General features: G+C 40.8%; 1 protein-coding gene across 2 annotated transcripts; it reads right to left on the bottom strand.

The window, feature by feature from the left end:
* Positions 1-2,165: 2,165 nt before the first annotated feature.
* Positions 2,166-25,806, bottom strand: LOC308101881 (uncharacterized protein). Of its 2 annotated transcripts, none has more exons than XM_080451411.1 (3): positions 25,672-25,806; positions 21,575-21,672; positions 2,166-3,470 (listed from the first exon to the last, which is right to left on the bottom strand). In XM_080451411.1, exons 2-3 carry the CDS (start codon positions 21,666-21,668, stop codon positions 2,275-2,277), a joined length of 1,290 nt encoding a protein of 429 aa, XP_080307537.1. In that variant the 5' UTR covers positions 21,669-21,672; positions 25,672-25,806; the 3' UTR covers positions 2,166-2,274. The 2 variants fall into 2 exon arrangements, with proteins under 2 accessions (XP_080307537.1, XP_080307538.1); XM_080451412.1 differs by lacking the exon at positions 2,166-3,470 and adding an exon at positions 7,421-8,482.

Raw genomic sequence — 25,806 nt, 5'->3', positions numbered from 1 at the left:
GGGGATTCAGTACAAAACATAAGGCTGTAGGAGTGACTCTATGAGGATTCAATACAAAACATAAGGCTGTAGGAGTGACTCTATGAGGATTCAATACAAAACATAAGAATGTAGGAGTGACTCTATGAGGATTCAATACAAAACATAAGGCTGTAGGAGTGACTCTATGAGGATTCAATACAAAACATAAGGCTGTAGGAGTGACTCTATGAGGATTCAATACAAAACATAAGGCTGTAGGAGTGACTCTATGAGGATTCAATACGAAACATAAGGCTGTAGGAGTGACTCTATGAGGATTCAATACAAAACATAAGGCTGTAGGAGTGACTCTATGAGGATTCAATACAAAACATAAGGCTATAGGAGTGACTCTATGAGGATTCAATACAAAACATAAGGCTATAGGAGTGACTCTATGAGGATTCAATACAAAACATAAGGCTGTAGGAGTGACTATGAGGATTCAATACAAAACATAAGGCTGTAGGAGTGACTCTGGGGATTCAGTACAAAACATAAGGCTGTAGGAGTGACTCTATGAGGATTCAATACAAAACATAAGGCTGTAGGAGTGACTCTATGGGGATTCAATACAAAACATAAGGCTATAGGAGTGACTCTATGAGGATTCAATACAAAACATAAGGCTATAGGAGTGACTCTATGAGGATTCAATACAAAACATAAGGCTGTAGGAGTGACTCTATGGGGATTCAATACAAAACATAAGGCTGTAGGAGTGACTATGAGGATTCAATACAAAACATAAGGCTATAGGAGTGACTCTATGGGGATTCAATACAAAACATAAGGCTATAGGAGTGACTCTATGAGGATTCAATACAAAACATAAGGCTGTAGGAGTGACTCTATGGGGATTCAATACAAAACATAAGGCTGTAGGAGTGAATCTATGAGGATTCAATACAAAACATAAGGCTGTAGGAGTGACTCTATGAGGATTCAATACAAAACATAAGGCTGTAGGAGTGACTCTATGAGGATTCAATACAAAACATAAGGCTGTAGGAGTGACTCTATGAGGATTCAATACAAAACATAAGGCTGTAGGAGTGACTCTATGAGGATTCAATACAAAACATAAGGCTATAGGAGTGACTCTATGAGGATTCACTACAAAACATAAGGCTATAGGAGTGACTCTATGAGGATTCACTACAAAACATAAGGCTGTAGGAGTGACTCTATGAGGATTCAATACAAAACATAAGGCTGTAGGAGTGACTCTATGAGGATTCAATACAAAACATAAGGCTGTAGGAGTGACTCTATGAGGATTCAATACAAAACATAAGGCTGTAGGAGTGACTCTATGAGGATTCAATACAAAACATAAGGCTGTAGGAGTGACTCTATGAGGATTCAATACAAAACATAAGGCTGTAGGAGTGACTCTATGAGGATTCAATACAAAACATAAGGCTATAGGAGTGACTCTATGAGGATTCACTACAAAACATAAGGCTATAGGAGTGACTCTATGAGGATTCACTACAAAACATAAGGCTGTAGGAGTGACTCTATGAGGATTCAATACAAAACATAAGGCTGTAGGAGTGACTCTATGAGGATTCAATACAAAACATAAGGCTGTAGGAGTGACTCTATGAGGATTCAATACAAAACATAAGGCTGTAGGAGTGACGTCATGGACTGGATTTTCTTCTGGAGAATTTTAATTCTAAAAATCTAAACCCATGTTTAGGAAATTACACACAGTTTACCAGTGACTAGAGACATATACTCTTTATCCACTTAACTCATTGAGTGCCATTGACGCGTTTCACGTGTTTTACCGCTATGGCGCAACGTGCTAATTACGTGTTTGACGTGTTTTTGAAAAAATAAAATAAAAAAATGTTTTAATTTTTTTTTCAGAACCCGAGATATCATTATCTGAAGATTTGCAGCTCCATCCACTTCTTGTTTAACTTATAACTGAAAAAGGCTGTACCTTAAAAAAAAAAGAAGAAATAGCCAGAAATAATTCTGGCACCATGTGAGTTAAATCCTAGCATCCGTATTCTGGGAAAACATTCATAGAAAATAGCCAATCGATAAGCTCACAACGCAATCGACACGATTTTCAGTGTTAATATTTAATGTAGAGCCAAAACAGAAAATACACTAGTAGAGAACTCCAGTCGACCATATAGGGATTAAGTGGTCAAACAATTACATTATTAATGGCTGTGATCGTTGATTGTCGTTGGTAGACAATCAGAACAACGCTGTGTTCGACCAATATCGTTAATCTCCAGCATGAATCTCCATGTGTTTCTTCAAGACTTTCTGGAGACAGAAACTTTTTCCACAAACGGTACAACTAAAGGGTTTGTCTCCTGTGTGACTCTTCATGTGTCTCGTCAGTTCCCCCTTTTCAGCAAAGCCTTTACCACAAACTGTGCAGGGAAAGGCTTTCTCGCCTGTGTGTATGATCATGTGCCTCTTCAGGTGTCCACCATGATTAAATTTTTTGCCACACTCTGTACAACTGAAGCGTGTCTCACCTGTATGTTTTCTCATGTGCATATTCAGATGTCCCTTTTGGTTGTAACTGTTGCCACAAACATTACAACTAAATGGTTTCTGACCCGTGTGAATTCTCATGTGTTTTGTCAAAGCTCCCTTTTCACCCCAGCCTTTACCACAAACTGTACACCTAAAGGGTTTATCCCGGGTGTGAGTCCTCCTTATGTGTCTCTTCAGGTCGTGTTTTGCACCAAAGCTTTTGCTACAAGCCGTGCAAGCAAAGGTTTTCTCCCGCGTGTGAGTGCTCACGTGTTGCTTCAGATTTCCACTTTGATTAAACCCTTTGCCGCAAACTGCACAGACAAAGGGTTTCTCTCCTGTATGTGTTAGCTTGTGTATCTTCAGACCTCCACTCTGATGAAAGCTTTTGCTGCAAACTGCACACCTAAAGGGATTTTCTCCTTTACGAGCCCTGATGCTGACAGATGGAGTTTGTTTAGACGATTTCAGGTCCTGGGACGGCTTGTTGCGTAATGACGACCTCCGTCCTTCCACATGTTGTGTCTTTTTGTGTGGTTTCAGTTTGTTTAAAGCTGACTGATCCTCCCTGGTCTCCTTCCACTCATCACTGTCTTCAGTGTCAGATTCAGAACAGTGTGAGGAGAGGAGCTGCTCATCACAGTCCTCTACATCAGCTTGTAGCTTCATGTGTTCAGTGGAGGTGCTACAGGCTACAGGCTCTGTCTCTCTGGTTTCACTTTTCACTGCTTGTGATGTCATGGTTGATCTATTCTCCTCCTGTTCCTCTTTAATGTGAGGAGCTGCTGGTTCCTCCTGGTTCCTCTGCTCTCCAGGAGAATCCTCCTCTTTAAACACAACCACATGCAGAGGTCCTGGTTCCTCCTGGACCAGACTGGAGCTGCTCTTCTGTTGAGGTGAAACCTCCTCTTTACACACAGGGAGGTGCAGGGAGTCTAGGAGGAGAAAGAGAACAGGATATAAACCAGGGTTCTCTGTGACTTTCATCACTTCAGGACAGGACAGGTATATATTATTATTATTATTACTATTATTATTATTATTATTTCAGGGCCACTAAGTGAAGCTGTTGTAGAGTTTTTTTTGACACAAAGGCCACATGCCAGGGCAGCAAGGCCATCAAATGAAACACACATACACGGTGTAGCACAGTGCTTAGTTCCCTAGTCTAATACATACAAGACAATTTTCCCCTTGGGGACAATAAACATTATTATTATTAAACATTATTATTATTACAGTTTAAGACATTCTTAAACAGTTAAGTTTGAAGTAAAAAATGTATGCCTTTAAAACATGTTTTCTGTTATGAATAGATAGCTAAATTGGTAAAATACTTATGTTAAATGCATATACATACTAGAGAATATAAAAAAAATATTAGAAAGACAGGAATGAAAAACACATGATTTCCAGTGTTAATTTGTTTATTGAACAAAGAGTTAACTAAACAGTTAACTAGGTTATTTAAAGTTGTACAATGCAGAATCACAAATAACGATTTTTAGCAACCTCTGCTGGTCACTACCGTTACTGCATACAATTTCCGTAGTCCTCGATTACCCAGAATTCCATTCGTTTTCACCGGAAGCCGGAAGCGTTTCAAAAAGCGATCTTTTAATTGTTTTATACTATCTACGGATCGTTTCTCTTAGCCAGTGGAGCATTAGTTACCATGAGCTGTGCTTTCTTTTTCTGTTCTTTTTCGATCTTCCAATCCTACATTCTCTTAAAATCAGCGTGAGGTTCCTTTTTGTTATTAGCGCGGTAGTTCCTGGCCAAACAGGAAACCGTTGCGGTGTTCCTGGCCGACGTCATGACGTTGGCCAGGACGTCGGCCACGACGTCATGACGTTGGCCAGGAACGTCATTTTCCCGGGAAAGTCCCCCCAGTCCACGTTCAATAGAAAATATATAAATAAAAGGCTTCCGGGGGTGAAATTCATGGAGTGGGTGTTGTGAAACTTTTGCCACTCACAAAAGATATACAATTTAACTTTAGTTTTGTTGAAAACGTTACCTAGTATGCCTTTAACAAAGTTTTTCATTCTGGAGTATGGTTGCTGATTGGGGATTCCTCAATTGGAGAGAAAGAAAGAGGATCAGGGTTACCAGCTGGGTGTATAACCTGACACAGGTTGCAGTGACCAGAAGCCACGTTGAAGTGTGCTGTTTTCTGATGCACGGTACCTAATACTGGCTGATTGTATAGCATGAGTTAGCTGTATAAGTCTAAGTGAGTTTGTGCTGAGAGGAAAAGAAGTCAGTGAGTTGACTGCAACCTGTTCCTGTTCGCGGATGACTCTGCTCTAATGGTCTCAGACAGGGACAGGTTGCAGGTTGAAAAAGCTCTCAGCTCTGAACTCGATACGATCCGGAAGAGGCTGGCAGGGCACTGTGTCAGAAGAGGCTGGCAGGGCACTGTGTCAGAAGAGGCTGGCAGGGCACTGTGTCAGAAGAGGCAAGCAAACTGACACTATGGAGCCAACCCAGGGCTAACAACACTGTAGAGCTCAAGACCCCCATGTTAGATAGGAGAGTGTGGAGGGCAACGATTCAGGAGTCCTGAGTTGGTGTTGGTTTAGCCTCGATCTCCAGGCTTTTATTTTCTCTCGCGTTTTGCTAAAAAATAAGAGCCTGGACCAGCCTGTGGACGTTCCTGGCATAGGAAGTGGGAGTCAAGCTTTAATTTCCCCAACCAACCAGAGTGCAGTGGGCGTCGCTCTAAATGTTGTGACGTCAGGGTTCTCAATGCTGCACATTGGGGGAGGAGGAGGGGCGGGGGCTGACAGACAGATCGGTGAACCAATGGGATCCCAGAGAATTCTTATCCGGAGATTTTGAACCCGCCCCTCTAGACCAGATATCAGACGAGCTAATGAGCTCCTGCTCATTTGATTTAGCTATTTTGTCTGTTTAAGAAAGTAGGAAGCTGATATAACGCACTTTTACCTTAGCGCTAGGTATACTCTTGGTTGCTTGTTTTTGCAGAAAATGCACTTAAGACCTCTGGTGATTAGTAGTTTGGTTCCCTACCTATGTTCAATGCACTTATTGTAAGTCTCTTTGGATAAAAGTGTCTGATAAATGACTAATGTAATGAGCTGCTAAATGACTGTAATGTAATGTAATGAGCTGCTAAATGACTGTAATGTAATGTAATGTAATGAGCTGCTAAATGACTGTAATGTAATGTAATGAGCTAGGGCAGTCTACAGCCTAGTGTTGGCTAGACCACACTCTGTCATCGCATCATGTTAACCTTTAACCTATAACCTATAACCTAGACCACACTCTGTCATCGCATCATGTTAACCTATAAACATACTATATACATATATATATACATATATATATTATATACAAACAACTGATGATTTTATAACTGTTTTTATTTTGTTTTCATTTTCCCAACACTGCCACTTCCCATCATGCTCTGTGGTCACGTTTGATCTTATTATTGACATGCTTTTGTGTGGTTTTAATTAAACTGTGAAGTTGACTATCACTGTTTGTGGAAAATGCTCTACAAATAAATGTTATTTATATAGTTTATGATAATGAATTTTATTTGTATAGATCTTTACATACATAATAAACAGCTCAAAGTTGTACAATACAGCAAAACACAAAGACAAACAACAGTTTAAACATCAGCAAAGTGTTGTACGATACAGAGCAAACAAGGAGCAGTAAATTAAAAACTAAAACATAACCATTAATTACAACATATCGACAATTTAAGATGCAAACTCAAATCTAGATTGAACAAATGTTATTTAAACTTCTTCTTAAAGATGTTTAGAGAGCTTTCCTCCCTGGTTTCTTGAGGTAATGTAATCCTCAAATTAGAGTAGATGTAATGTAATTAGAGTAGATGTAATGTAATCCTCAGATTAGAGTAGATGTAACGTACTCCTCAGATTAAAGTAGATGTAATGTAATTAGAGTAGATGTAATGTAATCCTCAGAATAGAGTAGGGCTGCACAATTAACCACAAGTTAATTGGGATCACAATGTTGTCTTCCCACAATTAAATCAACATAATCGTCTGATTATTGATATTTAAAATGTGTGGCACATCGTGAGCTTGAAGATCAGTTATTTTGAGCCCATGTCAGATGGATGTGAGGGCGGCGTAGCGGTCCAAACCTCTAGTAGAGTTAAATCAGCACTGAGGATTTATCAGTGTAGCTTAGACGTTCCAGTATAAAGTTTAATTCAGTGATTCTCAACATTTTCAATGTCAAGGACCCCAGTTTGATACCTTTTTAATCCCCAGTACCTCAATCTACACTTTAAAATACTCAATTTAACTCAGAGTTACAGACCTGTAAGGGTCCATTTGGTTCCATGTGTACACTCTCAGAGTTACAGACCTGTAAGGGTCCATTTGATTTTTTATTAATAATTAATTCAACTACTATAAAACAACAGTAACAACAACACACTCTACCAGCCTCCAGTGGTGGAAAATAGCAGATCTACAAGCTCACAATGCCTTGCACTTGTAGATATGCTATTTTCACATGGTTACTGTATGTTTTATAATAATAATCGAAATCTACAAAGTAACTAAAGTTTTCAAATAATTGTAGTGGAGTAAAAGTACAATATTTGCCTCTGAGATGTAGTGGAGTTACTGGAGTAGAAGTAAAAGTATTAGAAATTGGAAATACTTCATACCTCAAAATTGTACTTAAGAACAGTTCTTGAATAAATGTACTTAAAGACTTAAAGACAAAATCCATTTGAAAAAAATGCTTTTCACTGTTCTCAGGTCAAATATTGATATGCGATTAAAATGTGATAAATTGCGATTAATTAATTACAAAGCCTATAATTAATTAGATTATTTGTCTTAATCGAGTCCCAGACCTACATTAAACCTTTATCTTTTATTTGGCTGGTCTGGTAAAGTGTGAAGCCACCGTTCCTCACGCTGCTCACATTGTTATTATTCTGCAGGTGTTTCTCCTGTATGAATCAACATATGTTTCTTTAGAACCTGCTTTACACTAAAATGTTTGCCGCAAACTGTGCAACTAAAGGGTTTTTCTCCTGTGTGTGACAGCATGTGCATCTTCAGGCTTCCGCTTTGATTAAAGCTTTTGCCACACACTGTGCAGCTAAAGGGTCTTTCCCCAGTATGAGTCCTCATGTGTCTCTTCAAATTCTCATTCCGGTTAAATCTTTTACTGCAAACTTTACAACTGAAAGGCATTTCTCCTGTATGTATTCTCATGTGCATCTTCAGACTTTCACTTCGATTAAAACATTTACCACAAACTGCACAACTGAAAGGGTTCTCTCCTGTGTGAATCCTCATGTGTTTTGTAAGATGTCCCTTTTCACCCCAGGCTTTCCCACAAACTGTACAGATGAAGGGTTTTTCTCCCGTATGTATTCTCATGTGCAACTTCAGACTTCCAATCTGGTTAAATCGTTTCCCACAAACTGTACAACTATAGGGGTTTTCCCCCGTATGGATCATAATGTGTCTCTTCAGACTCTCATTCAGATTAAATCTTTTGCTACAAAACGCACAGCTGAACGGCTTCTCTCCTGTGTGGATGATCATGTGTCTCTTCAGATTTCCTGTTTGATTAAAACTTTTGCCACAAACCGTGCAACTAAATGGCTCCTCCTCCCCCACGTGACTGGCTGACCCAGACTCCTCCCACTCATCACTGTCTTCAGTGTCAGATTCAGAACAGTGTGAGGAGAGGAGCTGCTCATCACAGTCCTCTACATCAGCTTGTAGCTTCATGTGTTCAGTGGAGGCGCTACAGGCTACAGCCTCTGTCTTCACTGCTAGTGATGTCATGGTTGATCCATCCTCCTCCTCCTCCTGTTCCTCTTTAATGTGAGGAGCTGCTGGTTCCTCCTGGTTCCTCTGCTCTCCAGGAGAATCCTCCTCCTTACAGTCAGGAAGGTGCAGGGAGTCTAGGAGGAGAAAAAACATCATCATAGTGTGTTTCAAGATTTAGACTTTTTAATGAACATAGTGAATAAAAGTATAATCTTTAAAACAATAACTGAGATTCACTGAATGTGGCAATACAAATTATAATAATAATTATTATTAATGACTCAATTATCCAAACCTGTTCATTACATTAAATACATTACATTAAAAGGGACAGTACCCTCAATACCCTCATACCTGACCAACAGTCCCCTCAATACCCTTATACCTGACCAACAGTCCCCTCAATACCCTCATACCTGACCAACAGTCCCCTCAATACCCTCATACCTGACCAACAGTCCCCTCAATACCCTCATACCTGACCAACAGTCCCCTCAATACCCTCATACCTGACCAACAGTCCCCTCAAGTCAATACCCTCATACCTGACCAACAGTCCGCTCAAGTCAATACCCTCATACCTGACCAACAGACCCCTCAATACCCTTATACCTGACCAACAGTCCCCTCAATACCCTCATACCTGACCAACAGTCCCCTCAATACCCTCATACCTGACCAACAGACCCCTCAATACCCTCATACCTGACCAACAGTCCCCTCAATACCCTCATACCTGACCAACAGTCCCCTCAATACCCTTATACCTGACCAACAGTCCCCTCAATACCCTCATACCTGACCAACAGACCCCTCAATACCCTCATACCTGACCAACAGACCCCTCAATACCCTCATACCTGACCAACAGACCCCTCAATACCCTCATACCTGACCAACAGTCCCCTCAATACCCTCATACCTGACCAACAGTCCCCTCAATACCCTCATACCTGACCAACAGACCCCTCAATACCCTCATACCTGACCAACAGTCCCCTCAATACCCTCATACCTGACCAACAGACCCCTCAATACCCTCATACCTGACCAACAGACCCCTCAATACCCTTATACCTGACCAACAGTCCCCTCAATACCCTCATACCTGACCAACAGACCCCTCAATACCCTTATACCTGACCAACAGTCCCCTCAATACCCTCATACCTGACCAACAGACCCCTCAATACCCTCATACCTGACCAACAGTCCCCTCAATACCCTCATACCTGACCAACAGACCCCTCAATACCCTCATACCTGACCAACAGACCCCTCAATACCCTTATACCTGACCAACAGACCCCTCAATACCCTCATACCTGACCAACAGTCCCCTCAATACCCTCATACCTGACCAACAGACCCCTCAATACCCTCATACCTGACCAACAGTCCCCTCAATACCCTCATACCTGACCAACAGTCCCCTAAATACCCTCATACCTGACCAACAGTCCCCTCAATACCCTCATACCTGACCAACAGTCCCCTCAATACCCTCATACCTGACCAACAGTCCCCTCAATACCCTCATACCTGACCAACAGACCCCTCAATACCCTCATACCTGACCAACAGTCCCCTCAATACCCTCATACCTGACCAACAGTCCCCTCAATACCCTCATACCTGACCAACAGTCCCCTCAATACCCTCATACCTGACCTCTACTTCTCCAAAGTGAGTGACAGCCACAACACCAGATAAATTATCATTCTACTACTCTGCCAACATAATGTAGATTGTCCTGACACCATCTATTAAATATATGTAATAATATATATAATAATAATAAAGATATATAATAATATATTATATAAAGATATGAGCCGAGCTCTAGCTCTATAAATGATGTTCTAAACAACACTTACCACGACTAAGACATTATCATATTTACTCTTGCTATTTCTGACAGGCAGTATGTGCGTACACCCACACAAAGGATAGTAGTCTCAATACAGTAAGAATAAACACGGATAGCTGTGTAATCAATGACAAAATATTAGGAAAACATTTATAAAAATACCAAAATATTAGGATTTGTTTACAAAATAAAACTCACAGGGACATGAAATAAATTGATACTGATATCTTCTCTTCAATTTTTAATTAATTTTTTATCCCACGATTTGGTAACCCCTATTGTTTCACCCTAGTGCCAATGCCTAAGCGTGTAATCCTGGGCACTACCTTCCCTCTGCCAACCTAGGGAGGCCAGGGCCGAGCTCATGCCTCCTTCAATGCATGAGAGCCGTCTGACCTTCTTGTCACCTGACAGGGGAGAGTTTCCCTGGTAGGACGTAGCGCGTGGAAGGAACACGTTATTCCAACCAGTTCCCTTCCCCTCCATCAGGCGCCCCGGCTGGCCAGGGGGAGGCAGTATAGTGACCAGGATTACTGCATGTTTTTTGTGAGGGTACCTACCCTAGGAGACACGGGGAGAACATGCAAACTCCACACAGAAAGGCCCTTTCGCCAACCCCACCTAGGGTGTGGGCACTGATGACGCGGAGGAGAGAACACGCCCCCAGCGCCCAGCGGGAATCGAACCCAGGACCTTCTAGCTGTGAGGCGACAGCGCTACCGACTGCGCCACCGTGCCCCCTCTTCAATGCATATTGAGTTACACATTTCAATGAATATTCACATTTAGATTCTGTTCATTGATTGATTTTCTGTTTTTTCAATGTCGCAATGATTTTCAACAATCTCCAGCTGTAGGATGTAAACACCTCCTGTAATGTAATGTAAACACCTCCTGTAATGTAATGTAATGTAATGTAATGTAAACACCTCCTGTAATGTAATGTAATGTAATGTAAACACCTCCTGTAATGTAATGTAATGTAAACACCTCCTGTAATGTAATGTAATGTAATGTAATGTAAACACCTCCTGTAATGTAATGTAATGTAATGTAAACACCTCCTGTAATGTAATGTAATGTAATGTAAACACCTCCTGTAATGTAATGTAATGTAATGTAAACACCTCCTGTAATGTAATGTAATGTAAACACCTCCTGTAATGTAATGTAATGTAAACACCTCCTGTAATGTAATGTAATGTAATGTAATGTAATGTAATGTAAACACCTCCTGTAATGTAATGTAATGTAATGTAAACACCTCCTGTAATGTAATGTAATGTAAACACCTCCTGTAATGTAATGTAATGTAATGTAATGTAAACACCTCCTGTAATGTAATGTAATGTAATGTAATGTAAACACCTCCTGCATTTTAACTGACAGCTGGTCAGTACTGAGGAAAGGCTTTGATACAAAACCAACTATCTCAACTCATAATTCTACCGTCAAATTATGATGTCAGTTTGTTCATTTGGACACAGAATTGTTCACAGTTTTGTCTGTGAGTATTTGTCACACCAAAGACTAATAACCAAGCGTCGGTCCATACCAAGCTGAACCGGCTGGTCAAGCAAAACAGCATTAATGTTGTTTGCATGTTGTCTGTCGCTCACAGACTGAGTGCAGTGTACAGTCAGCCACCGAGCCAACGTAGCCTAGTAGTCTGGGTCAGTCCACTTTCAATCATTTGAGGGGTTATACGATGACCCCTCCCTCTCTAGACTAATCCACACTTTTACTGAGATCTGATTGGCTCACAGGACGGCTTCAACAAATACCAGACTGGGCTTCATGCCAGAGCCAGAGTGTCGGCTACCTTTCATTGAAATGAATGGCGCAATACACAAATGTACTGGGATCTACTGGGATCTACTGGGATCTACTGTGATCTACTGGGATCTACTGGGATCTACTGCGATCTACTGGGATCTACTGGAATCTACTGGGATCTACTGGGATCTACTGGGATCTACTGGGATCTACTGCGATCTACTGGGATCTACTGCAATCTACTGGGATCTACTGGGATCTACTGGGATCTACTGCGATCTACTGGGATCTACTGCGATCTACTGGGATCTACTGGGATCTACTGGGATCTACTGCAATCTACTGGGATCTACTGCGATCTACTGGGATCTACTGGGATCTACTGCAATCTACTGGGATATACTGGGATATACTGGGATCTACTTGGATCTACTGCAATCTACTGGGATCTACTGCAATCTACTGGGATCTACTGGAATCTACTGGGATCTACTGGGATCTACTGGGATCTACTGGGATCTACTGGGATCTACTGCGATCTACTGGGATCTACTGCGATCTACTGGGATCTACTGCAATCTACTGGGATCTACTGGGATCTACTGGGATCTACTGGGATCTACTGCGATCTACTGGGATCTACTGGGATCTACTGGGATCTACTGCAATCTACTGGGATCTACTGCGATCTACTGGGATCTACTGGGATCTACTGCAATCTACTGGGATATACTGGGATATACTGGGATCTACTTGGATCTACTGCAATCTACTGGGATCTACTGCAATCTACTGGGATCTACTGGGATCTACTGGAATCTACTGGGATATACTGCAATCTACTGGGATCTACTTGGATCTACTGGGATCTACTGGGATCTACTTGGATCTACTGGGATCTACTGGGATCTACTGGAATCTACTGGGATCTACTGCAATCTACTGGGATCTACTGGGATCTACTGCAATCTACTGGGATCTACTTGGATCTACTGGGATCTACTGGAATCTACTGGGATCTACTGCAATCTACTGGGATCTACTGGGATCTACTTGGATCTACTGGGATCTACTGGGATCTACTTGGATCTACTGGGATCTACTGTGACGGCGTTTACGATCGACGTGTATTAAAGGATTAACTGCATTAAAGGTGAATCACTGGTTTCTTTAAAAAAATCTCTCAGGAGACCATAAGGGGAGGTAGATGTATAAAACATCTATCAGGAGACCATAAGGGGAGGTAGATGTATAAACATCTATCAGGAGACCATAAGGGGAGGTAGATGTATAAACATCTATCAGGAGACCATAAGGGGAGGTAGATGTATAAAACATCTATCAGGAGACCATAAGGGGAGGTAGATGTATAAACATCTATCAGGAGACCATAAGGGGAGGTAGATGTATAAAACATCTATCAGGAGACAATAAGGGGAGGTAGATGTATAAAACATCTATCAGGAGAACACAAGGGGAGGTAGATGTATAAAACATCTATCAGGAGACCATAAGGGGAGGTAGATGTATAAACATCTATCAGGAGAACACAAGGGGAGGTTAATGTATAAAACATCTATCAGGAGACCATAAGGGGAGGTAGATGTATAAACATCTATCAGGAGAACACAAGGGGAGGTTAATGTATAAAACATCTATCAGGAGACCATAAGGGGAGGTTAATGTATAAAACATCTATCAGGAGACCACAAGGGGAGGTTAATGTATAAAACATCTATCAGGAGACCATAAGGGGAGGTTAATGTATAAACATCTATCAGGAGACCACACTGGGAGGTTAATTCCCATCAAAAGGAGGAGTCATTCACTGCTGTTGTTTTACTTTTTCTCCTTTGTTCATATAGTGTTTAGTGTTTTGTATTTGTTGATGACATGTATTACTGTGTAAAAGTTGTATGCTATGTTGATGAATTGAATACATTTTGTGCCTTAATGTCTGACTGTACCTCGTCCTGTTTACATGACTAATATAGTATTCAATCAAAAATATGTCATTACCCTGTTCATTACATTATTTCTTCTTCTTCTCCTTCTTCTTGCTTCTTTCTGGAAAATTACATCTCAGTTGAATTTGTGATTGACAGCTGTCAGAGATGCTGAACCATATTCTTAAGAAAGGATGCATTAAACAAATCATTTATCCTGCTGCGTACATTATGTTTTATACATACATCTACCTCTCCTAGTGTGTATTTATCTTCTGAAGGGACTCTGATCTCCTTGCCTCACCTAGTGTTAGTCTTGAGTATAACTTTTCTTATTTTCCAGGTAGCTAGTAGTTTGTTCCCTGCTTAAAGTATCAAGCTTTAATCAGAAGCCTATTGTTTGGTAATATCTGGACACTTTGTCTTTGTGGAATACCTATTGAAATTGAGTTTCAACCCAACAATTGCATTGTTAATTGTGGGGGGCGGGCCTCCACTCCTGGCAGACGATTAGCAATCAGTTGAAGTGGCCTTATACCACCAGCTCTGAAAGCGTCAGCTTTCAAGCGGCCAGCAAACAAAGGCCAGGCGAACAAAGGCAACAGGCGACTTTGTCAAAGCCCGACTTAGTCAATGAACAACCTTCGACATTGAGGTGCTTCTTCATTGTATAGTGATATATATAGTAGTGTATAGTGTGTATATGTTTAAGTGATCTACAATGTGTTTTCTTCCTATTCCTGTCCTCTCCTCTTCCTGGTGGTCACACAAACGCTGGGTCACACCCAGACGTCGCGACACCACTAATCTCATCTATCCTACTCTTTCAGCTCACGTTGAGCAAGTGGTAACAGGGGGGCTTTGGAATTGCCACTCGGCTGTGGTGGAAGGCAAAGCTGCTTTCATCTCAGGCTACGCATCCTTGCTCTCCCTCAACTTCCTTGCTCTAACTGAGACTTGGATCAAACCAGAAAACACTGCTACGCCCACGGCTCTGTCAGACGTGTACTCTTTCTCTCACACTCCCAGAGACGTGCGGAAAGGTGGTGGTGCTGGTCTGCTAATTTCCAGAAAATGGAAATTCTCTCCTGTTTCACTGTCACAATTTTCTCCTTCCTCCTTTGAATTTCATGTGGTCACTGTTTCTCATCCAGTCAAGCTCACCATTGCAGTTGTTTATCGCCCACCAGGCCCTGCTGGTGGCTTCCTGGAGGAGCTGGACCATCTAGTCTCTCACTTCCCTGTCGATGGCTCTGGATTCATCCTTCTGGGTGACTTCAACCTCCCGACTAGCTAGACCCACTCCTTTCGTTTCTCACCGCCTTCGACCTAGTTCTTTCCCCATCCCCTCCTACCCACAAGGCTGGCAACCAACTGGACCTGATCTTCACCAGATGCTGCTCTACTGCTAACCTGTCCGTCACTCCTCTTTCCAGTGAAAAGGGTAAGAAATTATCTGATCACTACTTCATGTTCTACTCTCTCTCTCTCCTCTCCCCCCACACAGTCCCTCCCTACCCACATGGTTTCGTCACGTCGCAATCTTCGCTCACTTTCCCCCACTGATCTTTCCTCTTCTGTTCTTTCTGCTCTCCCTGCCCCTGAATCCTTCGCTCTTCTATCCCCTAATACCGCCACAGATCTTCTTTTCTCTACTCTATCCTCTTCTCTCAACCATCTCTGTCCTCTCACCACCAGGCCTGCACGCCAAACTCCACCTGCCCCCTGGTTGTCGGACTCAGTGCTAACTGAGAGACGGAGCCTGAGAGCGGCTGAACGCAAATGGAGAAATGGCAACCTCCCGGAGGACCTTCTTACCTTCCAATCTCTCCTTTCTACTTTTTCCTCCTCTCTATCAGCTGCTAAAGCTGCTTTATTTTGCACTAAAATTCAGGCTTTTGCTTCAAACCCTAAAAAACTCTTTGAAACTTTCTCCTCTCTCCAGCAACCACCACCCCCTCCTCCCTCCTCGTCCCTCCTCCCTGACGATTTTGCTAACTTCTTTGACAAGAAGGTGAACGATATCCGATCCTCCTTCCCTCCTCTCATGGCTGGTGCCCTACGCACTACCCACACCCGTCTGCCTTCCACCCCTCCCTCTCTACCTTCATCTACTCCTCTTCCCTCCCCCTCCCCCTCTCTATCCCACTTTTCTCCCCTCTCCCCTAACGAGGTCCTTCTCCTTGTTACCTCTAGTCACCCCACCTCATGCTCCCTAGACATTACATTTACATTACAGTAATTTAGCAGACGCTTTTCTCCAAAGCTACTTACAATAAGTGTATTCAACATAGGTAGGGAACGAAAACTACAAATCACCAGAAGTCGTAAGTGCATTTTCTGCAAAAACAAGCAACCAAGAGTATACCTAGCGCTAAGGTAAAAGTGCAATATATCAGCTACCTACTTTCTTAAACAGATGAGACAAAATAGCTAAATCAAATGAGCAGGAGCTAAAACAAATAATTGTATCGACTAAACAAGATCCAATAAAACAATACAACAATAAAACAAGCGTTCGTACAACTAGTTAACAACAAGTAGGCCAGGCAAAGAGGAAGGGCAGTGATTCCTGAAGAGGTGGGTTTTCAGCCTGCGGCGAAAGATGGGCAGTGACTCTGCTGTCCTGACATCAGTGGGAAGTTCATTCCACCACTGTGGGGCCAGAACAGAAAAAAGTCGTGACCGTGTGGATCGGCCAGAAGGACCCTTGAGTGACGAGGCAATCACTCAAGGGTCCTTCTGGCCGATCCACACGGCTGATAGACCCGGTCCCATCCACTCTGCTGCAGTCCACTGCACCTGAACTTCTTCCCTTCTTGACCCACCTTATTAACACATCTCTGACGTCTGGTTACTTTCCCTCTGCTTTCAAGACTGCCGGAGTAACCCCCCTCCTGAAGAAACCGACACTTGACCCCTCCGAGATCAAGAAAAGTCGAGACAACGTCAGGGGTCCGCCACTCCACTCGGATAAAAAATGTATCCAAGCACGCTCTGACTCTCTACACTAGGCTGTGAGCAGAGCAGGCGGGGCAAGCCGCAAGCGTGTGCTCGCGAAATTTTCGCGTTCGTACGTGCACTCGTGCGCGCGGGCATGAACTGTTCCTGACCCTACACCCAAGCCGAAAGTTTACACATCTTGGCTCTTATCTGCCCGTGATGGAGAGACGACGTAAGCGTGTCCACGTGACATTCTCGTGCTCGTGCTCGTGTGTGCACACACGCCGACCAGGCAGTTACACAGGCAGGACAGGCGGTAAGCCGTCCACGCGCACGTTACCGCTCGGGTCTGCTCTGATCGCTCCGCCATCATTGTTGTTTGCAAAACAAATGAAGAAAAACTCACCAAGATGAGCACGATCCACGTGCACGAGGGTTTTATGGGACTGCCCGCGTGCCTCAACGTCGCTGTGACTCCGTGGATGAAGGTTTATTTCTCCGTTATATGGATAGATCCGTGCCATTGGAGAGGACTACGGTACTACGCTCGCGTCTGTCTGTGTCTGTGTCTGTGTCTGTGTGTGTGTGTGTGTGTGTGTGTGTGTGTGTGTGTGTGTGTGTGTGTGTGTGTTTGCCGTGTTTGCTGTGAAAATAGCCACTGAGCTTGTAGATCGGCTATTTTCCTAATATGTTTTATAATATTATATAAAAAACTGCTGTGTGGACTGTTAGTCAATTTCAGATCGACATAGTAGTGGTACTCAACACAAATCTTACTTTATTTTCATAGACCTGGTTGCTTGTTTCTCAAGCAAAGCACGTTACTGCTCGGGTCTGCTCTGATCGCTCCGTCATCATTGACTGATGCCACGATCCGTGCCATTGGAGAGGACTACGGTACTACGCTCGCGCGTGTGTGTATCACAGTGTTTGCCGTGAAAATAGCCGATCTACAAGCTCGCTCACAACCTCTGAGCCTGTAGATCGGCTATTTTCCTAATATGTTTTATAATATTATATAATAAACTGCTGTGTGGACTATTAGTCAATTTCAGATCGACATAGTCGTAGTACAACACATATCTTACTTTGTTTTCATAAACCTGGTTGCTTGTTTCTTAACAAAATACCTGGCACCCTTTAGAATTTGCAGGTTTTGACATCACTGCTTCAGTGGTTCTCAACCTGTGGATCGGGACCGTTGTGGTCCCGATCCACAGGTTGAGAACCACTGAAGAGCTCACTTTCAACTTTGAATTATTATTATTATTTATTATTTGATGTATATAACTTGAGTTGAAATTTTGTTTGAAATGAGCTGAAATAAGCTTTTCACTTTGGAGTGAAACAGAGCTATAAATGTACAAAAGCAGTTTATTTTTTATTTTTTTATAAACAAGTATTGTTTACATGACTGATGTCAATGAAGGCGCAAAATAAATGTCAAACATTTTTTAAATCATTTTTGTCTCTAAGCGTGTTTCTTTCACTAAAATGCTCATAACTCTGAATCTAAGAAAAAAGGGCCGTTTTTGGTGAAAACAAGCTGTATTCAACTACCTCTAGCTAAAAAAAACATGCTATCAACTCACTTTCTTTTCCAGATGAAAGAAGAGATTCTAATCTTTGTTTTTGTTTTGAGATATTCCATGTGTTCATAGTCATAGCAGAAATATTCTGTGGGTCCTCAAAGATGAGTCAGAATGGTCAAAATGGCTGGCACTGGCTACAGCCCTTTCTAGAAACACCTCTGGCGGTCAATGTGTTAACTCTCTCAGTGCCAAGCCACGAGTTATCCCGAGTTTTTTCTGAATGCCCTCAGTGCCAGAACGAGTTATCCCGAGTTTTTAAACCTTTTTCTTTTCTTTTTTTTCTTCTTTTATGTTCAAAACGCAAGATATCATTATCTGAAGATTTGCAGCTCCATCCACTCCTTGTTTAACTTATAACTGAAAAAGGCTGTATCTCGCTTCCCAAGCACTTTTTATTTTATTTTTATTGCTGGCACAGTATGAACATATTTTTTTATTTCATTGACAAACACTTGAGACTCTACTCGCTCCTTAAAGACTTGAGTCTCGACTCGGACTCAACCCTTAAAGACTTGAGACTCGACTCGGACTCAACCCTTAAAGACTTGAGACTCGACTCGGACTCAACCCTTAAAGACTTGAGACTCTACTCGCTCCTTAAAGACTTGAGTCTCGACTCGGACTCAACCCTTAAAGACTTGAGACTCTACTCGGACTCAACCCTTAAAGACTTGAGACTCTACTCGCTCCTTAAAGACTTGAGACTCTACTCTGACTCAACCCTTAAAGACTTGAGACTCTACTCGGACTCAACCCTTAAAGACTTGAGACTCTACTCGCTCCTTAAAGACTTGAGTCTCGACTCGGACTCAACCCTTAAAGACTTGAGACTCTACTCTGACTCAACCCTTAAAGACTTGAGACTCTACTCGGACTCAACCCTTAAAGACTTGAGACTCTACTCGCTCCTTAAAGACTTGAGACTCGACTCGGACTCAACCCTTAAAGACTTGAGACTCTACTCGCTCCTTAAAGACTTGAGTCTCGACTCGGACTCAACCCTTAAAGACTTGAGTCTCGACTCGGACTCAACCCTTAAAGACTTGAGACTCGACTCGGACTCAACCCTTAAAGACTTGAGACTCAACCCTTAAAGACTTGAGACTCAACCCTTAAAGACTTGAGACTCGACTCGGACTCAACCCTTAAAGACTTGAGACTCAACCATTAAAGACTTGAGACTCGACCCTTAAAGAATTGAGACTCAACTCAGACTCGCCCCTTTTCACGACTGGCATAATGTATACCTTACATGAAAAAATTACCCAACTGGGTCCATTTGGTTCCATTTGTACACTCTCATAAAGTCTAATTGAGTCCTAAAATGTAAATGACTATACAAGCACATTTACTCTAAAATATGCTAATATTAATTCACATTTTAGCTTTTATGAAAGTGAAGTATAGATTTGTAAAACGTGTGCTTAAGTGGTTAATTCGTAGTGGAGTCAAAAGTACAATATTTGTCTTTGAAACGTAGTGAAAGTTATAAATATAAATACTAAGTCCTAAAAATCTAAATTACTTGAGTAAAAGTTTGAGACCGCTGTAGAAATAATAATCAAACCAAAATAGCCGATCTATAAGCTCACAACGCGTCATGATGCGTTGTGAGCTTGTAGATCTGCTATTTACGGAAGGAAAACACTTCCGACTACATCATCAGCTATAGCCAATCTCAGACCGGAGCTCAAGAAAAGAAGACGCTGCCGATGTTGTTAAGTCAAGTCATTATTTATAACACCATAACGTGGTTAATAATTGTTTATTTGATGTTGTTAAGTCAAGTCATTATAACACCATAACGTGGTTAATAATTGTTTCTTTGATGTTGTTAAGTCAAGTCATTATTTATAACACCATAACGTGGTTAAAAATTGTTTCTTTGGGATGTACATATTATTAAATAATGTATATATTATATTATATAACACCATAAGGTGGTTAATAATTGTTTCTTTGATGTTGTTAAGTCAAGTCATTATTTATAACACCATAACGTGGTTAATAATTGTTTCTTTGATGTTGTTAAGTCAAGTCATTATTTATAACACCATAACGTGGTTAATAATTGTTTCTTTGAGATGTATTGTACATGACACGAAAATTACAGGAATAAGAACGCGACTCGGGTCGCTAAGTAATGGAGGACGGACATTGCCGCGATTGACTGCAAACAGTGGGTAAGTGCAATGAAATTAGCTTACTATTAGCCATTTAGGCCAACTCTAGGCCAACTCTCGGCGGATCTGGACAGATGCTTCATTTCAGTCATGAAAGCATTTATCTCATATTTACATGTTGATTTAAAGGGATATTTCACTTTTTTTTATTGGGTAATTTTATCGTCTACTCAGGCTTTTAGGAGCACCCCGGACAGTTGTTTGATTCAGTATTTAGATATTCATTTTATCAGACACGCCCTTCCTATACAAACCCATTGTAACTTCAAACTCCATTTTTAACATGTTACATTAATCAAAAACACCCGTCCTTGGTTCTGGTGACTGATATTGTCCTTCTAATACATGAGGAGACAGTGTTTTCTCAATTAATGTTTTCATTTATTTTTAATATTTCTTTTGGAAAATGAAAAAAAAAATACAATACAAAAAATAATAAATGAAAAGAAAAAAAGCAATCAAAAAAACACCCCTCACATATTAGGAGGGCAGGATGAGTCACCAGAACCAAGGATGGGTGTTTTTGATGAATCTAACATTAAAATGGAGTTTGAGGTACACAATGGGCTTGTATAGGAAGGGCTCACATAAAATGTATATTAAAAATGAATAATGAATATCAAATATCTAAATAGTGAATCAAGCAAGTTAAAAACTGTCTGGGGGGCTCACAAAAGCCTGAGTAGACGATAAAATGACCACATTTGTTTTTTAAAGTGAAATATCCCTTTAAGCTCTGACATTTAAGTGAAATGTAGCCTGATATTACCGGATTGCTACCTTGGCTTTAGCACATTTTAGATTTAAAAAAATATATATATCTGAGGGTTTTCTGCAATGCTGAAAAATAAGCCCCTGAGAGAAGACTGAAGCACGCCGGGACACATTATATTTATCAATATAATTATAAACTTACTGGTGTCTAGACTGAGTTCTGGTTGTTCTTGTTTGATAGAAAGAGTCCAGGTTGGATCTGGAGAATTCATCGTCACCTGCAGACTGGACTCCATTAGACTGTAATGAAACACATTAATAATAGGTTTAATAATAATAATAATAATAATAATAATAATAATAATAATAATAATTTCAGGCTGTTCCACAGCCTGTGAATGGTCCCAGGACCATTCATGGATGGTTTTGGTTATAAGCCCACTTGTTTCTATGATGAAAGAGCAAGTTAAAATGTGAATATCTTTCCGTGGTTTTGACTGCTTCAAGGACGTTATTGTTAAATGAGTTTTGGTTTGTTTTCAGTGGGAAGGGAGCACAGAGACAGTAAATCCCGCCCACTACATTTGATTGGGTAAAGCGCGGCCTGCTTCCTGATCTTAAGGCACGCCCACTTGTAAGCTAACGCTCACACGTTCTGAACGGGGCCCTGGACAGACTCAGTAGAGCAGCTCTGAATCTGTTCTTCAGAGATTAAGTCTGGGATGACTCAGGATAGAAGAGGAGGGGTTAGGGGTCAGGGGTCAGGGGTCAGGGGGAGGAGATCAAACAAGAAAAAACAACTAATGATCATCATCGAATTTACACCTGGTACCTGTCTTACTGTACCTGTCTAACTGTACCTGTCTTACTGTACCTGTCTAACTGTACCTGTCTTACTGTACCTGTCTTACTGTACCTGTCTTACTGTACCTGTCTAACTGTACCTGTCTAACTGTACCTGTCTTACTGTACCTGTCTAACTGTACCTGTCTTACTGTACCTGTCTTACTGTACCTGTCTAACTGTACCTGTCTAACTGTACCTGTCTTACTGTACCTGTCTAACTGTACCTGTCTAACTGTACCTGTCTTACTGTACCTGTCTTACTGTACCTGTCTAACTGTACCTGTCTAACTGTACCTGTCTTACTGTACCGACAGGTACCTGTCTTACTGTACCTGTCTAACTGTACCTGTCTAACTGTACCTGTCTTACTGTACCTGTCTTACTGTACCTGTCTAACTGTACCTGTCTAACTGTACCTGTCTTACTGTACCTGTCTAACTGTACCTGTCTAACTGTACCTGTCTTACTGTACCTGTCTTACTGTACCTGTCTAACTGTACCTGTCTTACTGTACCTGTCTAACTGTACCTGTCTAACTGTACCTGTCTAACTGTACCTGTCTAACTGTACCTGTCTTACTGTACCTGTCTTACTGTACCTGTCTTACTGTACCTGTCTAACTGTACCTGTCTTACTGTACCTGTCTAACTGTACCTGTCTTACTGTACCTGTCTAACTGTACCTGTCTTACTGTACCTGTCTTACTGTACCTGTCTTACTGTTTACATTTAACAGACTAATAAAGTTGTGATGTTTACATTTAACAGACTAATAAAGTTGTGATGTTTACATTTAACAGACTAATAAAGTTGTGATGGTGAGGAGAGATCCGCCCATTTTAAGTGTTATCTTTGATGTGTCGCTAATCACTCACCATCATTGAAATGGACGTTGAGTTATTTCAGAGAGTCCCGTGTCCTGCAGTCTGTCGACCCCCTCCGTTGGCATAATGGGAGCCCGTGTAAGAGTGAAATTCGTCTATTATAACCGATGCAAAGTTAGTATTTTCTCTACTACTGCTCATTGTGGAGTCTCATGATACTCACACGTGCACTGAATGTCGCGAACGAACTATCGTTCATGCAGAACGAGATGATGCTGGTTGCTTACTTCTTCCACAGACGCCAGGTTCTGTGGAAGAAGTAAGCAACCAGCGTCGTCTAGTTCTGCACGAACGATAACTCGTGCGTGACATTCAGTGCATGTTTGAGTATCATGAGACTCCACAATGAGCAGTAGTAGAGAAAAAAATAACTTTGCATCGGTTATAATAGACGAATTTCACTCGTACACAGGCTCCCATTATGCCACGGAGGGGGTCGCCAGACTGCATGACACGGGACTCTCTGGAATAACTCAACGTCCATTTCAATGATGGTGAGTGATTAGCGACACATCAAAGATAACACTTAAAATGTCCGGATCTCTCCTTTAACAGACTAATAAAGTTGTGATGTTTACATTTAACAGACTAATAAAGTTGTGATGTTTACATTTAACAGACTAATAAAGTTGTGATGTTTACATTTAGCAGACTAATAAAGTTGTGATGTTTACATTTAACAGACTAATAAAGTTGTGATGTTTACATTTAACAGACTAAATAAAGTTGTGATGTTTACATTTAACAGACTAATAAAGTCTGCTAAATGTATTATTTTATAATAAATGAATGAGTCTTATTTAACCACTTATGACCTTTTATTATAATAAAAGGTTATCTGGGTTAGGGTTAGTATCGTATAGTTATATATATAGTTAATATCTGTAACCTTTTATTATAATAAAAGGTTATCTGGGTTAGGGTTAGTATCGTATAGTTATATATATAGTTATATAGTTAATATCTGTAACCTTTTATTATAATAAAAGGTTATCTGGGTTAGGATTAGTATCATATAGTTATATATATAGTTATATAGTTAATATCTGTAACCTTTTATTATAATAAAAGGTTATCTGGGTTAGGATTAGTATCATATAGTTATATATATAGTTATATAGTTAATATCTGTAACCTTTTATTATAATAAAAGGTTATCTGGGTTAGGGTTAGTATCGTATAGTTATATATAGTTAATATCTTTAACCTTTTATTATAATAAAAGGTTATCTGGGTTAGGGTTAGTATCGTATAGTTATATATATAGTTATATAGTTAATATCTGTAACCTTTTATTATAATAAAAGGTTATCTGGGTTAGGATTAGTATCATATAGTTATATATATAGTTATATAGTTAATATCTGTAACCTTTTATTATAATAAAAGGTTATCTGGGTTAGGGTTAGTATCGTATAGTTATATATAGTTATATAGTTAATATCTTTAACCTTTTATTATAATAAAAGGTTATCTGGGTTAGGGTTAGTATCGTATAGTTATATATATAGTTATATAGTTAATATCTGTAACCTTTTATTATAATAAAAGGTTATCTGGGTTAGGATTAGTATCATATAGTTATATATATAGTTATATAGTTAATATCTGTAACCTTTTATTATAATAAAAGGTTATCTGGGTTAGGGTTAGTATCGTATAGTTATATATAGTTATATAGTTAATATCTTTAACCTTTTATTATAATAAAAGGTTATCTGGGTTAGGGTTAGTATCGTATAGTTATATATAGTTATATAGTTAATATCTTTTCATGTTGATTTTTGAACTGTTTGGTTGCTACTATATATGACTATGAAATTAATTCAAGGACCCCAACGGAAACAAGTCCGCAAGGACTTTTTTGGCCGGACCTTTTAGACAAAAGCATTATAAATGTAACTGTGTTGTTTTACATTCTTTTGCCTAATAAAAATGTCAATCAATCAATCAATCTGTAACCTTTTATTATAATAAAAGGTTATCTGGGTTAGGGTTAGTAACGTATAGTTATATATATAGTTATATAGTATAGTTAATATTACAGATATTATCTGTTGTACAGAGTCACACTAAAATAGCAACAACAGCCGATCTACAAGCTCACAGTGCGTCGTAGTGAGCTTGTGGATCTGCTATTTCTTACATGGCTCAAATATCAATTATTCAGTGGTTTTCAAAGTAGGGTACGGGTCCCCTGGAACCCCCTTAACAGACAGACAGACAGACAGACAGGCAGGCAGGCAGGCAGACAGACAGACAGACAGACAGACAGACAGACAGACAGGCAGGCAGGCAGGCAGGCAGGCAGGCAGGCAGGCAGGCAGACAGACAGACAGACAGACAGACAGACAGACAGACAGGCAGGCAGGCAGGCAGGCAGGCAGGCAGGCAGGCAGGCAGGCAGGCAGGCAGGCAGGCAGACAGACAGACAGGCAGGCAGGCAGGCAGGCAGACAGGCAGGCAGGCAGGCAGGCAGGCAGGCAGGCAGGCAGGCAGGCAGGCAGGCAGGCAGGCAGGCAGACAGACAGACAGACAGACAGGCAGGCAGGCAGACAGACAGACATTACCTTATTGTTGATTCATTATTTCATGTTGCAGCTTTAAGTTCCAGCTTCTTCTGCTATTAGATTATTTTATAGTTTAATTTATGTATATTTTCTTAGTGTAATTAAATGTATTTAATGGTTTAATTAAATGTATTT

The sequence above is a fragment of the Gymnoscopelus braueri genome (genome assembly GCF_963280865.1).
Source record: "Gymnoscopelus braueri genome assembly, chromosome: 2".
Lineage (NCBI taxonomy): Eukaryota > Metazoa > Chordata > Actinopteri > Myctophiformes > Myctophidae > Gymnoscopelus > Gymnoscopelus braueri.
This window is presented reverse-complemented; position numbering and strand designations above follow the sequence as displayed.